Source organism: Gobius niger, assembly GCF_951799975.1.
Source record: "Gobius niger genome assembly, chromosome: 11".
NCBI classification, from domain to species: domain Eukaryota; kingdom Metazoa; phylum Chordata; class Actinopteri; order Gobiiformes; family Gobiidae; genus Gobius; species Gobius niger.
In genome coordinates, this window is record NC_136862.1 from 9544229 (window position 1) to 9560272 (window position 16044).

The 16044-nt window shown below is 43.0% G+C and overlaps 1 protein-coding gene across 7 annotated transcripts; it reads right to left on the reverse strand.

The window, feature by feature from the left end:
* Positions 1 to 1683: 1683 nt before the first annotated feature.
* On the reverse strand, positions 1684 to 15816 carry bbx (BBX high mobility group box domain containing). Of its 7 annotated transcripts, none has more exons than XM_079565600.1 (16): positions 15708 to 15807; positions 10269 to 10342; positions 9566 to 9749; positions 8878 to 9111; positions 8537 to 8741; positions 8303 to 8370; positions 8077 to 8145; positions 7529 to 7609; positions 7374 to 7433; positions 6465 to 7254; positions 6250 to 6382; positions 5999 to 6147; positions 5765 to 5854; positions 5451 to 5645; positions 5167 to 5359; positions 1684 to 5092 (listed from the first exon to the last, which is right to left on the reverse strand). In XM_079565600.1, the coding sequence occupies exons 3-16, from the start codon at positions 9734 to 9736 to the stop codon at positions 5014 to 5016; spliced, it is 2517 nt and encodes an 838-aa protein (XP_079421726.1). In that variant the 5' UTR covers positions 9737 to 9749; positions 10269 to 10342; positions 15708 to 15807; the 3' UTR covers positions 1684 to 5013. The 7 variants fall into 7 exon arrangements, with proteins under 7 accessions (XP_079421726.1, XP_079421729.1, XP_079421725.1 ...); XM_079565603.1 differs by lacking the exon at positions 15708 to 15807 and adding an exon at positions 11606 to 11744 and having other exon boundaries at positions 6005 to 6147; XM_079565599.1 differs by lacking the exon at positions 15708 to 15807 and adding an exon at positions 11606 to 11744.
* Positions 15817 to 16044: the final 228 nt, after the last annotated feature.

Consider the following 16044-nt stretch of genomic DNA (forward strand, 5'->3'; position numbering starts at 1 on the left):
CCGCTGCTGCTGGGGGGCCTCGTCTCTCCGCTGCCTGTCTCAGCTCCGCCCCGTTCTTGCTCCAGTCCCATCTGTGTGTCCAGTGTGAGTGCTCAGGTTGGTGAGAAAAATAATAGATTTGAGACCTACAACTTTCTCCTTCTGAGACACTGAAGAGGCCCCAAGTGCCCCCACACCTACAGCACAGGGAAGGCGTCACAAGAGGAGCTACAGGAAACAAAAAAGGGACAAACGAGGAGATGGTGAAAGACTGTTGTGGAGCGGAGGGAGCTGCAGGAGGAAGAGGAAGGAGGAAGTGGAGCTGACCAGTGCAGAACACCACGCTCTGAAACAGGGACGAACCCAGGAGGCGCTTTCAGAGGATCAGAGAAGACACAGCGCAGCCAGGCAGGTTTCTTCCAGATGCTACATTTACCCCGTCTTCCAAGGTCATGCGGGTCAGGTTGACACACAGTGGCAGCGCGGCTCAGCTGCAGCAGCTCAGAACTGACACCTGAACACTGTTTCGTTTGTATAATGACAATAAAGCACTTAGATTTGTTCATTTAGTTTACCAATTGGCCTGAAACTGAGGCCTACAAACAAAACAGATTTATTTTCTGGAACTGCAGGGGACAAAACCTTCGGGGAATCTTTCTATCTCTGTTCCAGCACTCTTGTAGAGTATGGCTCTTAAGGCGAGACACTGCAGGTGAATAGGAAAAATAAATATATTTACAGATATCAATTTGAAACTTTTGCTGCTGGCATAAATGTGAGGAAAAAATACATGGCAAGTTTTCTGTCATTTTATCTTTTCATATAAGAACAAGGTGTTTTATGCCTAAAAATGCCCCAAATTTCCCTTATTTTTGGCGACGAGATCTGAATAATGGATAGAGCTACATTCGAATTTATGGTTTCATTTTATTGATGAATGAGTTACCAAGACTTTCTCAGAGGGGATTTTGGATTTCTTGTTTAGTTTTAAAATAAGCTGTTTTTAGTGGAAAAATTGTAAAAATGTAATTTTCGCCTAATTTTTTGACATTCAAAACTCAATAAATGGGGCTAGGGATTAAATAATAAAAATCTTCCAACTATTGTTCAGTCCAAGGCTGGAAAATTTGAAGTCTTTAGGTCCGACTGACGTGGACATAGTGTCGCCGCAATGTCAGAAAAATGTGTTTTGAGAAAAAGGGCCTTGAAATTGCATTGTCCCATATAAGTCTATGGGCAAACATTGAATCAGCGCAATATCTAATCATGTTTTTGTGAAGATTAGGCATATTTTCGGTTTCCGGGTGAAAGCTTATATGTTCAGAGACCAATTTGGCCAAAAAACCTGAAAACTGAAAAAAAAAAGAGTTTTGCCTGTAGTGTCTCCCCTTAAAGGGACTATACAGAGTTAAAAATGTTACAATTAAGTATGTTCCTCCCCCTTCATGTTCTAGCAATGTCCTAATGTGTAGAATGAGCCCAGACACCACAACTGCCTCTAAAATCCTGAACTATCACTCAAAAAGTTGTCAATTCGGGTCTGTCATGCACAAGCTTAATATAGAGCTGCAGTTACACTTAAGACCTGAGGTGGCAGTAGTGAGCATAAAAATAGCCAACTCTTATCTAGTCCCTTTAAGTGGTCTATTTAAACTGTCAAAATGTCACTGTATATTCAATAATCACAAACAGTAATGGTATTGTTATTTTAATAGGTGTTCGACAAGTTATATTTGCGTCAGCAGTAAAGTGTAAAAGAAATAACAGTTGCATCATCAAACAGTGTTATGACACAATTGGTGGGATGGGAAGGTGAGGTGAGATGGCTAAGGGATCCCTCATTAAGCAGGGGTTCCAGTAAGGCAAGGCTTTTAACGACAATCAAACGAATCTGCCACGGTGACTCTCAACATAAGATCAAGTGCAGGTTGTACAAACTAGAGGAAAGCGACTCCATGATCTACATTCCAGTAAAGGGTAGATAGATAATCTTATACACGTTCATGTATAATGCATAATCAATTTCAATTGTATATTAGTGATTCACCTACAATACATCTATAAAAAAGGAACAGTAATAAATAAGCTGAAACTCACGCATTCAAATGTTTAGTCTGACTGCAGGAGTGCCCCTGTTTCACACTGTCCTGGATCCGGAACGTTCACTTATGGCAAAACAAAAACAAAAAAAACAAAAAAAAACAGGGGTGTCGACTGTCCCAGCACTACGGCAAACTCTCTCAGAGATTTCAGTCAAGTAGATGATCAAACAAACTTCACACATTTCCACTGAATTTGCAGTGCAGCAGCGATCTTCTCACAAGAACCGGTTGTAACTTGTAACATACTATGCACCTAAGGAATCGTATACCTAGCATACATACAGTACAATCAAGACTCAATTAGAAAAATACAGGTACAAAATGATTACATTCAAGAAGACAGTACTAGCACAAAAGGATATAATAGTCATTTAGGTAACAACGAGGAATTTCAACTTTATAGAAGCATTTCTATAGAAAAGTATGAGATCTGGAAAAAGAGTTCGGTTTTATGGCTGTTTGTAGAAGTGTGAGCTCTTGAAATAGAATTGAATATTTCTAATCGTTACAACGCATAGAACTTTTTAGAATTGGGACAGGATTTAATATTCATTTTTATTCAAGATTGTGATAATTTTGGTTTATGTCGTAAGGTGCAAATACTGTATAATAAAATAGGCTTTCAGCAGTGCCCTTTTGTTGCAACTGTGGCTTCAAACACCCATGAGACATACATGACTTGTGCTGAAATTGTTACCTGAAGATTAACACCTAGAAAACGAAGTGCACTGTCAGACCAGCCCCTATTTCTTTATTAAATATGGTTTCTGTTTGAATATAACTCTCCCTTTTCTTTGGCAAACGTCAATAAACTTAATTTGCTATAAGCAAAATATATTGGGGAAGACATTTACTTTGTCTTGCAAAGATTTACACTGATCTAAACCAGTGGAAGAACTATAGCAGTTACTGCTTTAAAATGATAATATAGCTATCCTTTGTTTCAAAAAATATAAATATGGCATATTATGCTATAAGGAGAATAGAGCACACTGCGGTTTCCTTCAAGTGGAAACATATTGGTCAATTATTCCAGAGGTCAGTCAATTTATGACATTGTTCCACAGAGGTTCATACAAAACATTTCATATAACAATGTCTGGTTTTTGAGAGAAAATACTTCATTCAAGAACAGTTTGAGAGTTTTCGTGCTTTTGTAATATGTCAGTCTATTTCAAATGCACACAGTTATGTAGAGGGTGCATTTGCGACTATTGCTTGACTGGAAAGCTTCCATGCATGGATTTATTGAGAGCTTGATCTCAGACAACAGTCTTAACCTACACTAAGTAAACTAACCTTTACTTAATTGATAGAAATAAACTGGACAGAAATGAGGACAAAACCGTCAAAGGTAACATCAGTGAGTGAAGAGGTGGCATTGTTGTTTTCTGTAGCTTTTGAATCATGATTCTCCACTGCGTTAGGCACTCCTCCACATCATAAAGATCACTCTTTCAATCCTCTGCTGTCACTCACTACACCTACCACGTAAAAAGCACATGCGTAACCAAGACACAGGCAGAAAAGGAATGATTAGCAAAGTGAAGTAAAAGCATAATGCTAACAGAAGCACACAAATTCACGATTTACATATAAATAACTCTCCTATGCTTAACAATAAGAAAGATCATTAGTATTGATTGGCAAAAAATCTCAAAAGGCCAAAATAGGAAAGAAACGACAAAAGGATATCGTCAAATGCCTCAAATGCTCTGAGGTCATGCATGACATGGCTGACGGACTGGACTCAATATTCAATATTGATTTACAATGACACACAAGTTCATGATTCTTAGATGTGCTTGGGGATTTGCATACAGTGTGACAGGAGACGACATGTATTACTCAGAGGAACTCAAACCTAAGCTACTAATTAGTGCAGTGGTTACCTACATGTAATTATTAAAAAACACCTATCGTTATGTCACACACAACCATTCTATTTGCTACGCAAACTGCAACATAATCAAGTACAAAACTGCTTTAAGTTTTCTACGGACTTCAGAATGATGATGGCATTCAGCAAGGAACCAGTCCTCGACCGGCTTTGTGACAAAAAGGGCTTAAGGTTAAGGCTATATTTGAGACATTATTAAACAGCTTCCTCATATCATTAAGCAAACAGCTCAGAAAACTCACAGGGAAAACAACTAAAGGATCAACAAGACAAAGAGCCTTAGCGAAAGTCAACCTCAGCAAAGATGCAAGGGTAAGCACTATTCTCACACATTCAGTCTAACATGATTATTGGAGCTACTACAAACTCTGTAACAGTAGCATCAACATTAACTACTCAACCATTATTATAACCATACTTTATGTGCGCCAAACTGGTGTGTACCAAAGGGAAAACTATGCAATGTCACGTGTGGAAGTGAGTTCATCACAATCTTTTACCCTGGTTCAATCATTTTGGGTTGAAGCTGGAGGAAAGGAAGGTACAAGCTAATAAATACAGAGGTATTCTACCAGAGGTTGCTTCTCAGTAGGTAAGTGTGAGGTAACAAGGTGACAGAAAGCCAGGTTTTCTAAAAACAACCATTTGGAGAAGTGATGTATACCTAAGATACTAGCTTAAACTGCATAACCATACAATGATCCCAGACAATCGCCTCAGAAGGAGGTCATGCACTGAGAGAACAGCTTGGTTCTTCCACAGGTGCTAACAGAGCATCTACACGGGTGAGAGGAATACAAGACATCCTCCCTCTTACCATGGAGGCTTTGGGGGAAACAGCAGGGGGGAAGCAGTGCTGTCTCTTTGCTCCATGGAGATCCCTCGCTCTCACTAAATAACCACAAGAGGGGAAGGTAAAGTCTATACAAGGCATTTGATCCGATCTCCCTGCTGTGTGGCTATTCAGCTGACAAACGGCGTTGCTTAACTACCAGTGTCCATGTTGTGTATCTCAGTAGGTCAGCCACAGTTTCACTGATCAGCACAGGAGATGAGGACTGGAGTCTGCGCAAGCTCCTTCTTCTGACTGTCAGCCAAACTTCTCTGGCCTCTGAAACGGCACACGCACGTCAGTATTCTGGTGAACTGGCCAATACGGCGTTACTGAATAGCTCCATCTCTCACCTGTGAGCGTTTTCCATAGCAGCGACCTCAGCAAGGGCTGCCAAACTGAAAAACGCAGGCAGATCCTGTGGTATGGCGCTCATCTCCGTCTCCTCTTCAGTGGGATTGCTATAGCACCCTTTTTCATTGCATAAATTCTGTTGGGGAAATGGCTTCTTATCCTGTTCCTGGATCAGTTCTCTGGGTTTGTCCCCTGAAAACACAGCGTTTCACTATAGACCTTCTTTCTGGCACATCATTTCACATATTAACAGTCGTGTACAAGTCATATACAAAGCACAAACCTTCCACTGGAGACACGCTCCCATCAGCTGTGCGCACCAAGTGTGTGATCTTGGTCTTCCGAGCTTTCCTCTTCTGGCTACCCACGAGCATCTCCATAGCGGTGCCCTGGGTGTCCGGGCACATGATGGCAGTTGGGGCACATGATTTGGCTTTTGTCGTTGACTCTAGAAAGGTGGCATCATTCTGAGCCAGAACTGCAAGGAACAAAGCTCATTAAACAACGCAAATCCTTCAACAACGTTACATTTTTTATTTCAATTTGTCCAGACATGTTTACGGCATGCGTGAATTTACAAGCAACATCCCAGTTCACCTCTTTCCACCGGAACTGGCTTGTCCTTTTTGAGCTTATGCTTCCTAACAATCTTGTGGAATGAAGTCTTTTTCAGAGATGGAGATGGTCCTGATATAGCAAAAGAAAATAAGGGAGATGGGAATGAATCCTTGAGAAATCCATGCACTTGCTTGACGCTACACACAATTGAAGTATGAAAATGTGGGAGAGCAAAATGGAGGGACAATAGTAACGATGATGTTTTCTGGTCACCTTTACCGGCTTTTGGGGCCTCGTCTTGGGCGCCGCTGTCGCTCCTTTTTCTCTTTGCAACAGCTGCGCCCTTTTTGTCAAACGTCATGGGACTGTATTGAGGCAGGCTGTTGAACTTCTTCTCAAATTCTTCCTCCAGTTTCCCCAGGCTGCACACAAATACATGACTTTATCACATGGCATAATAGGATTACTGCAGTCGGCGTACAAAACATGACTTTTCCCATCAATCATTTGACAGTATGACTCACCCTGGGGAAGTGTCATCTTTGGACTTGGACTTCTTCAGCTTCTTAGGGGTATTAGTTCCCATCTGCGTGAGCGCCCAGCTGTCTTCAGTCCAGTTCGCATCATTATCAGATGCACGTAAGGCACCTCTTTTACCTGTGCACAAACACACAACCAGCTCCTTCATCTGCGGTATAAACATTACACTTTCAGCACAATGTGTTGATTAGGCTTGTACCTCGGTCGATGTTGGCCCGCAGAGACGTCAGCATCCCCTCAGAAACCAGTGTCTTGTACAAGGCGCCTTTGCAGCTCCGCTCAGACTTCCTCGATCCTCTGCCCTCAGCGTTGGCCTCTCCTTCCATCAGCCCGTCTTTGCTTTTGTCCTCCAGCGTCTTATCGGAGATCTGCTCTGCTTCAGTCATGGCGTCCTGACTCTCCTTACTCTCAGTGATCGCCTCTGATGACTCCGTCTTCAAACTCGTGTCCGCCATTTCTTCGCTCTTCACTTCCACGTCAGAGTTCTGTGCACTGCTCTCTACCACAGCCTCGGCCTGCTCCGTACAGGTTTTCATTTTGGGTTTACCCTTGTTTTTGGGCGGCGTAAGGTTCCCACATATAAGGCTGTTTTGGATCCCGTTCTTCCCTTGTTCTTGCCAGGCTCCTTTAGCCACTATTTCAATCGTCGTCGAAATCAAGTCGCCCACAGTCTTTCCTCGGTTCTCCATCATTTTCATGACCTTAGCTGGACTCGGCGTCTCCTCCGCATCTTCTACCTTTGACTCTTCTTTCTTCTTGGCTTTCTTCTTGACGCGGGGGTTTAGGGAGCTGAGCAGGGGCGTGGCATCACTGGAGGGAGGTGAGGGAGCAAGGCTCGTGTGCGTGGCAGGAGGGTTGTCGTCAGTGCTGTCATTCTCCTCCTTGAGTTCAGCTTTGACTGCGTTCTGCTGCAGGGCAGGGCTAGAGCAGCTGTCCTCCGGCTGAGCAACCGCTGTGTCCATCTTCTGTGCTTCAGAAGCTAAACACATCTTTTCAACACAGAAGACACAAGAATGAGGCTCAATAGAGACGATTCACAGACCTTAAATGATCATTATAATAAAGCATTAACATGTATGGAGCAGCATTATACAATGATGACCTTTACCTCTGCAAGCTGAAAGAGAGCAGACTGTCCACACGGTTTGACGTCAGGAGCCACAGACGACTGTGAATGAAGCAACAGCTATGTTTGAATTGTGCTTTGTTCATGTGTGAACTGACTGTCTGTCAGTACACAGTGATAATCGAAGGAGAACTCACCTCTGCTCGAGGAGAGAGGGCAGTCACGACCCTGTTTTTAGTCGTGACGGGGACTCTCTTCGGAACAACTCCTGTCAATATCTAAGTGAAATAACACCAGTAAAATGTTTCAATCAGGGTTTCTACAGGTGGCCAAATAATCTATTTTAATGCTACAAACGCAGAAAGAATCGGCGCATGTTTCATTTAATCAAAAAGAGGAAAGATAACTGGATAAAACAGGCAACTTTTAAGCAAAGAGAATTGGTCCATTTCAGCCAAAGCGGCAGTGGAATAAGTGTTGTTATCTTCAATAAACTTATGTAGTAAAATTGTTGATCGATGTCATAATTTTCCAATACATGTAACCTTAATGCCAGTTTGAATCCAATTTAATGCTTTTTAATAAAAATTTGAGGCCTTGATTTTGGCAGAATTCAATTAATGACTTAAGCTTTTTAATGCCCCGCGGAAACCCTGTTTAATGTACAACCATCTGCAACCATCGACTACTTTTATGTGAACAGGAAAATATTGAATGTGCAAAGAGGAAGCACTCAAACACCAACCTCATCTTTATTTTCTGGAATACTTTCTCCTGCCGGTTCAGGTAAACTCGGTTTAGTGCTTGACGGGATCTACAAACACAGACAGCATAAGCAAAAGTCTTTTTCTATTCAGATTTCTCTTAACAGCAGAGATTCATAGCACGTCCTAAAGGTAGCACAGTTACATCAGCTCTTCGTGGCCATCTTCTGGAGACCTAGAGTATTACACATGACTAACGGCGCTCACCTCTCGGTTTGTGAGGGCATGTTCTCCAGCCAAAAGCAGCATACTGAGGCCTCCCATCTTTGTAGGATCTGATTTGGAACAGAGCATTCGAGATTTATTTGTGTAATTACAGGCTAGTGATGTTATAGTGATGATTTTGCCTCTGTATGCGGTTGTAAATACTGTAAATGTTTCAAATATCCTGAAATCATCTCCAATTTCACGACCGCAATCCCTGCTGTGAGTCGTACGAACCTGCCATGGCGAAGTTTAACTGTGGCATGCTGTCGGGTTTGGGCACTTTTTTGGCAGTGGTTGCGTCTTTGCACGGGCTGGAGATGAAGGGCCAGACTTTTTTGCGGGCACTGTTCACTGACTGGCAGGGAGGGCTTTTCACCGGTTTGCTTGTAGTAGGGCACCATTTGTATCCAGGGTTGGCCTTCATGAAAGCATCTTTGTACTGAAATAAAGTCATTCACAGAAAATGTAGGATTCCTTTGTAAAGAGGTGTGTACTGAAGGTATCCAGCTTCATGCATAGAGAGTTTTATTAAACATGTGTAGTAGATCAAATGGACAATAATAGTGAGCCCTTACCTCCTTGGCCATGTCAGTGTATTTCTGTTTCTCCTTGGGGTCCAGCACTGCCCACCAGTCGGCCAGGATCTTAGTGGCTCCCCGGTTGTCCAGACGAGGGTGCTCCTGCCGCACTAAAGAGCGATGGCGTTTGCAGAAGAGGAGGAAGGCATTCATGGGTCTGCGCGCCCGCTGCTCAGTGGAGTCATCGTCCACTTCTGTGGCGCTTCCACAGTGGGCCTGCGAGCCCTGGTCCTACAGCACAGTGACAAACCCTCAGAAAACAGCTACAAAACTATGCACTGCAATGACTCGAACACATGCCGTTTCTCTGAATGGAGTGAGGTGGTCTCTAAACTTGACATACTTTTGAATAGGACGATAAAAATCAAATCATAATCTGATCACTGAGATGATTCCCATTTGAAGAGGCTGGTATATAGTGATTCTGTGCTTCTCAATTTAATGCAGAAGCTCCAATGCAGACTTTCCTACTTGCTCTTCTTATTGGTCAGCCTCTGTCATGCTGTCATGAGTGAGTGACCGTGTTAACCTGTGTCCTTTTAGAAGCAGCAAATGGCTTTAGTTACCTCCTCATAATCAGAATAAAGAAATGAAGTGTGTAAGTTAGACAACCCTGATATGAATGTTTGCATGTATTAGCATGTTACCACCCACAAACTAAAGGGTTACATTTGCTATTCCTCACTTGACCACTGATCTTCTCCAGCTCCTCTTCATCCTCCTCCTCTTCCTCCTCCGAAAAGTCCAGGGTCTTTTTGGAGAGAAGCGGGTGCCATTGCAGACATTTGCGCTTGGGCCGTTTCCCAGCGACCTCTCCAGCAACTGGTGGTTCCTTTCCAGCTCCTCCACCCTTCATGGTACTACCGCACCTACAGCCCCATGAGAGCACTTATGGTTACACTATCAAACAACTCCTTATAAAACAAACATATTCTTTAATGTGTATTACATTTTCTATATATATGTTTTACTATAGAACTCAGCTCAAAGGTGAATTTCACATTTGTAATGTTGTGGATACATGTTTCACTCGTTCCTTTGATTATGGCAAGTAAAAAAACTATAAGTGATACTTTTCTTCATGCAAGAGAAACACACGTCTGTGTACGCGTCCAAAACTGATACACCCTAAAGTATCAAAAAGCACATTGTTGTGTGATTTCTGTTTCCTTGTTATGTACGTATTCATTTAGCAAAGGCCATTGGATGTTAAAATGTCAATGCAAAAATGTCCCCCCCCCAAAAAAAATTAAGTAGATCTGCAAACATAATTATTAATAATAATAATGAAAAAATACAGTAAATGAACTGGCACTGCTTACAGCAGGACGATGGACAGTTTAATGTGTACTCTGTTATGAAAGTAGGGTGGAGAACGGGATACTTACTGAAGAAATAGTATGGAAATGCTGTTATGAGTGATGAAGATGAATCTGCCACAGCCTCATGCAATGACGATGACCTATAAAATACAAGACATCGCTCTCAGTAAAGCATGCATGACACTGGCTTCTTTTCAACAATTCTCCCTTAAACGCGAGGCTGCAGCTCAACGTAGAGCGAAGCAACTTTGCCACCGCGCATTGCACTAGATCCTTCTCAAACTGTGGTGGGACATTTTGTCTCATCCGACCGTCGATCACTGGTGTCGCCATCTGTAGCCAACTGTGGACATGTAGGCCAAAACCTGGCGACCACTGTGTGCATTTCACGCGACATTATGCAGCCTACAATTATCTCGCAGAGGCAAAAGCTCCTGCGCAGAGGGCCAGCCTCTCAGGTAAAAGTGCTGATGCCCGTCTTCAGAGTCACACTTCAGACCTGTATTCAGCCTTTCACACACGACAACAGTGGAAATGGAGAGACTTCCCCTGAAAAATGATCACACTGTTAAAGGCACGAGCCGTCATTCACTTAGCGCACGTTTTCATCTTCGAGCAAAATGTCGATGTGGGCTTTGACAAGACAGACAAGCCGAAAGCGAGTCCATCTTGCTGAGGATTGGAGGGGAAACGCCAAGTCCAGTGCAGCACTGGGGGTATTTCTGTCACTGAACTCTCCGCTGACAGTACAGCCTCAAACATCTCTAATGATTAATTAAACACGAGTTGTTCTGTCCAGGTATATACATCTGTGGGCACTGCTCTGCACAGCAGCTGCTCCATTTCCTCGCACTGTAACTGGGAATAAAAGTAGCTAGTTAGCTTGCTAGCACCGCTGCTGCTAACTGGACGTGTCACTGTTATTACATGCATTGGTTCCTCAAACGACAAACGGTCCGTTTACAGCAGTGATGATAGTTTATGGTCACATTTAGGGGGAAACACTGGGAAACGCATGTTGAACACTTTTTCTGTCACGGAGGTTCGTGGCTGATTAGTGACCATTTGATGCGGAGGAAGAGCGGGGCAAGTCAGCAGCTCAGGAACAGTTGCTTTGCCATTCATTTCCACTGCGATTTCAGATTGAAGTCAAGGATAACTGAGAAGCATGTCTGATAATTGAATGAGTACTAAGTTTTAATAGATGGAATTGATTTGCAAGGAAATGTCGAGGGACTACGACACATTCAGAGCAAAGCCAGCAGGCGGACATCATGTCCAGAGCAGCGATAATAACATTTTTTCTGTAACTGAGAAGCAGGGAACTAGCGGCCGAATATGGCGAAAAATCAATAAAACTACAAGTTTTCTGTCATGAGCGTGTCGTATATACATGAACCTACCTCAAACGCCCAACGCATGAAACGAGAGGTCCCTCTCATCATCGGTGCGACCAGTTTTAACTTATTGACACATCATAACACACTTCTGCACTGGCTGCACTCGCACGCGTCAAGTCTGCGTGGATGCAGCGCGAGCTCACCGGAAGTGGCTCAGCTGTCACTGACCGGACCCAGAAACTGAAGAGTGGCTGCAGGAGCTACGCACTCACGTATGCACAATGTAACGGGACCAACATTAATATTTAAAACCCGGGACTTCTCATTGGTGGGAAATGGGGAGGGTCTTAATTATATCACGAGCTATAGCTCTAATGCAACTATGAATGGGAAGAGTTTCTTTCAGAGGGTGGCTGTGCGCTTCCTCAGATAAAGGCCCACACTGGAGGAGCTTAAGGTAGAGACGTTGCTCCTGAGTGTTGAGGGGAGTGGGCTGAGGTCCTCTGTGCTTCTCTCATAAGGTTTTCCGAGCATTTCCCACTGGTGGCAGGAGACCCTGGGGAAGACCAATGGGACACACTGGAGGAACCACCCTTTGGTCTCGGAGCGCTTCAGGATTACTCTGGAGGAGGAAGACTGTGTCGAGCTGAAGGAAGTCTCTATGACCCTGCATCGGATGAGATTTCATTGTGGAAAATAGTGTTAAATTATGCCCCCTAACTTAAAAATATACAGGAAGTGCAAATGAAACAAGTTCCTAATTTTCCCCATTTTTTGCCTGCTAATAAAATGATGTGAGTCGACAGTCAGATCGTAGAGCAGGTCGTCTCCTTTGAGTCTCCGCTGTTGTGTCGGTGTTGGCATGGAGTGTGGAGTTCATACATTCTCTCCTTAGGTTTCCTCCCGGTGCTCCTGGCTCCTCTCCCACTCAAACATGTACAATAGGATACTTCTGGGGCTTTCTGCCGGCACACAGATTGATACAGTGCGGTGTGGTGGCGTCCCATAGCGATCATCATCCAGCTTGGCGTCTCCAGATGTAACGCCACAAACATTTACCCGATATTGCATCAATTGTGAACTTTTCATACTGTACTTGGGAGTTGGTTTGCTGAAAAAAGATTTTACGATTTTGTTCACAGTTCAATTGTTCATATTTATCATGGTTATAAAAAGAATTGCATGTTAATAGGGCTGTGTACCATCAAACAATATCAGTATGGTATCGAAATAAAAGATGAAGTACCGTATACTGGTATAGAAAAAATATAAGTATCACAAGGTACCGAGAAAACGCAATATTGCAATAACAACATTATTGTGATATTTTACCAAACCATTTCAACACGATATACGTTCCATTCAATTAAACAATTCGCAAGTATTTCAGAAAACAAATGTCATCACAAAACACAATGTCAGGATCAAAACAGGTAAAATTTAACTAATTTAGGAAATGTTTAACTAAAACTGAACTTTTACACATCAAGTTCTGTTCATTGTTTGTTTTTGTCGCTCTCAGTCAGATGAAGACTTTAGAGATGTTGCGTTATATTGTGGCTTCTTGCGATACAGATATTACATCACCTAATATATATATGATACTTTTCACGATATATTGTGCAGCCTTAGTTTTGATGTCTGTCGGGTCCAGTGACAGCACTAAAGAAAGATGTTTCGGCTGAAATCGATGATACACATTTAAAATGATTTCCGGTTCTAGATGACAAATATGGGTATCTAGGCATCACAAAAAAGTTATTTCATTTTTTGTTTTTGCTCTGTGTCAGATAAAGAGCTGCGTTGGGTGCCTTTAAAGGGGGGTATTATGCAAAATTTACTTTTTCAAGCTTTACATCATGTCATTATGTCACTCCCTCATTAAAAACATGCCTGAAGTGTTGCCTTGGCACATTCACGTATTTTTGAGTAATCTGTAAAAATTCTGATGGCGGCCATTTTAGGGATAGGTTTGCCTGAGTCCTCCTAGGAACGCCCCCACCTCCTGGAGACGCCTCCGAGCTTTCGTTACCAGCCGAGTAACCAACCACTGCTCCTCAGCAGAACCCCCTCCCCACTGATGCCACAGACAGCGTGTGGAGGGGGCGTGTCGGAAAGGGTCAGAGGTTCTTAAAGAGACAGAGGCCTATTTCAAGACATTTGCTACAGGCATTTTGAAAGAGCAATTTTATACAAGGCAGTTATTCTAATTTACTGCATTTAGAGACCAACAGAAGGTCTCGTCATCATTGTAGTGTGATATAGACTGGTGCTATGTGATTGAAAAAAGCAGAATACCCCCTCTTTAAACGAACAGGCCATCATTTTTCCAGACTGTGATATGTTCTTACCTTAGCTTAGATGAGTTGATTCGTACCTGTCTGGTCTTTGTGTGTGCCCTCAGTCACACAAAACGACCAAAGATGTTGTTAGCATTTCGCCTCTCTCAGCATATTCCTACACCTCCAAACGGGGGTGAAGTTAGAAGCGACCACACTCTTCCACGGGCACTCACACAGTCCAGACAGGTACGTATCAACTTCTTTAAGCTCAGGTAAGAACATATCACAGTATGGAAAAACAGTGGCCTGTTTCTTTAAAGTGCATATGACACATTAGACACAATTTTTAGATCGCACCCAGTTTTCTTTAGTTTGGGCATTTCTGTGATGTTTACAGTTTCACTTCCTTATTGGACACGAACAGGAAGTGACATAGATGAAGGAAAACAATTTAAAGGAATAGGCCACCGTTTTTACATACTGAGATATGTTCTTACCTTAGCTTTGACGAGTTCTTTAGGACCTGTCTGGTCTTCACCCGTACCTTCAATCACGTAAACACAGCGCAGACGGCGTTAGCATTTAGCCTCTCCCCCTCTCCTCTACAGCTCCAAAACAGGTCAAGATAGGGGCTACCAAGCTCTTCCACGTTTTCCCTATTTAAATATGGTTATGTGAAGTGTTACACTACAAAGTATAACTACACAAAATTAAACAATGTGGATTTTCTAAGCGGATAAAAGGGGGGGACTATATTGTAAGACGTAATAATACCAGGAGTAGTTCGAAATCCGCGCAGTATTATCTTCACTTTACTGTGCGGATGCCAAACTACTCCTGGTATTATTACGCCTTACAATATAGTTCCCCCTTTTATCCACTTAGAAAATCCACATTGTTTAATTTTGTGTAATTATACTTTGTAGTGTAACACTTCACGTAACCATATTTAAATAGGGAAAACGTGGAAGAGCTTGGTAGCTTCTGTCTTGACCTGTTTTGGAGCTAGAGGCTAAATGCTAACGCCGTCTGCGCTGTGAAGAACTCGTCAAAGCTCAGGTAAGAACATATCTCAGTATGTAAAAACGGTGGCCTATTCCTTTCAAACTGTTGCCTTGCCAACCATGTTAAGTCAATAGGAAATGAATGACTAACCTTTATCTATGTCACTTCCTGTCAGCAGCATACAAATACAAATGACGTTATCCTTCTGAATACGTCATATTTCCAAAAGCATTAAAAGTGCCCCTCTGGGAACGAATAAAGCGTTTAATTGATTTGAGTATTACATCTGCAGCGTAAATGGAGACTTTATAATTTAGTATAACTTGACCTGCAGAAAAAAAAACGCTTTTATTTTTCCGTCCAAACCGGAAGTGCGTCGCGTGGCCCCTGCGCGGCTTGACAGTGATACAACGCAGTCTACTTTACCAGAATGATGATGGATGTTATCGAGGCTAAAAATCACAACTTCGCCCATAACACGCAGAGACGACAGCGGGGGGCGTTCGTGCTCGCCGAAACGCAAACTTGTTCAGTCACACAATGCATATAAAACGACTTTCGTTTTCCTCCGCGCTGTGGGGAGAACAGTCTCCTGTCGCCTCTATCCCTCCCCTCCCCCGGTTTGCAAAGTGCTCACAGCCACACGCTGAGCACCATTGGCCTACAGCCTGCTCACTAACTTTACATTTGCCATCACAACGGGGCCGGTCGACATTTACGTGACCGAAACGCTCCCGGTGCGTTTGATATGAACTCAACTCAGTGTCCACTCACTAGTTCAGCCACTACTTGATATAAGCTTCCTGGGTGTTCGAGCAGCGCGATGTACCGACATAAAGTGTTACGCAAATTCAACGCGGGAGTTCAACAACACTTACCTCGAAGTGCAACACGGATCGTATCTTTTATTTCAGCCCTCTTTTTCGCCGATAAAGGCACAAATATCAACAGTTTTGCAGCATACTGTACACGGCGAAAACATCCACCCCTGTCATGTATCCGTGGCTGTGATTGGTCCGTTGCTCTGATTGACGGCTCGCTCGTCCAATGAGAAGCGCGGTTGTGTTACCGTGTTGTGAGATTAGTGTAACGTCCTTAAATTGAGTGTTCGGTGCACGTGTGGCGATATTAGGCCCATTCTTATTTTACATATCCTGTCCGTCCTGTCCTGCTGCAGGTTATTTAAGGCATAGGGCGGAAGTGTAAGAGTGGCAG

What these genes read in the sequence shown, in the direction of transcription:
- bbx (XM_079565602.1), bottom strand. Translation starts at nt 9,736, where the DNA reads ATGAAGGGTGGAGGAGCTGGAAAGGAACCACCAGTTGCTGGAGAGGTC. An exon ending in TGGAGAAGATCAGTGGTCAA is followed by an intron (nt 9,112 to 9,565) that starts GTGAGGAATAGC and finishes ACTGTGCTGTAG; the next exon opens with GACCAGGGCTCGCAGGCCCA. An exon ending in GGCCCCAAAAGCCGGTAAAG is followed by an intron (nt 5,855 to 5,998) that starts GTGACCAGAAAA and finishes TTGCTATATCAG; the next exon opens with GACCATCTCCATCTCTGAAA.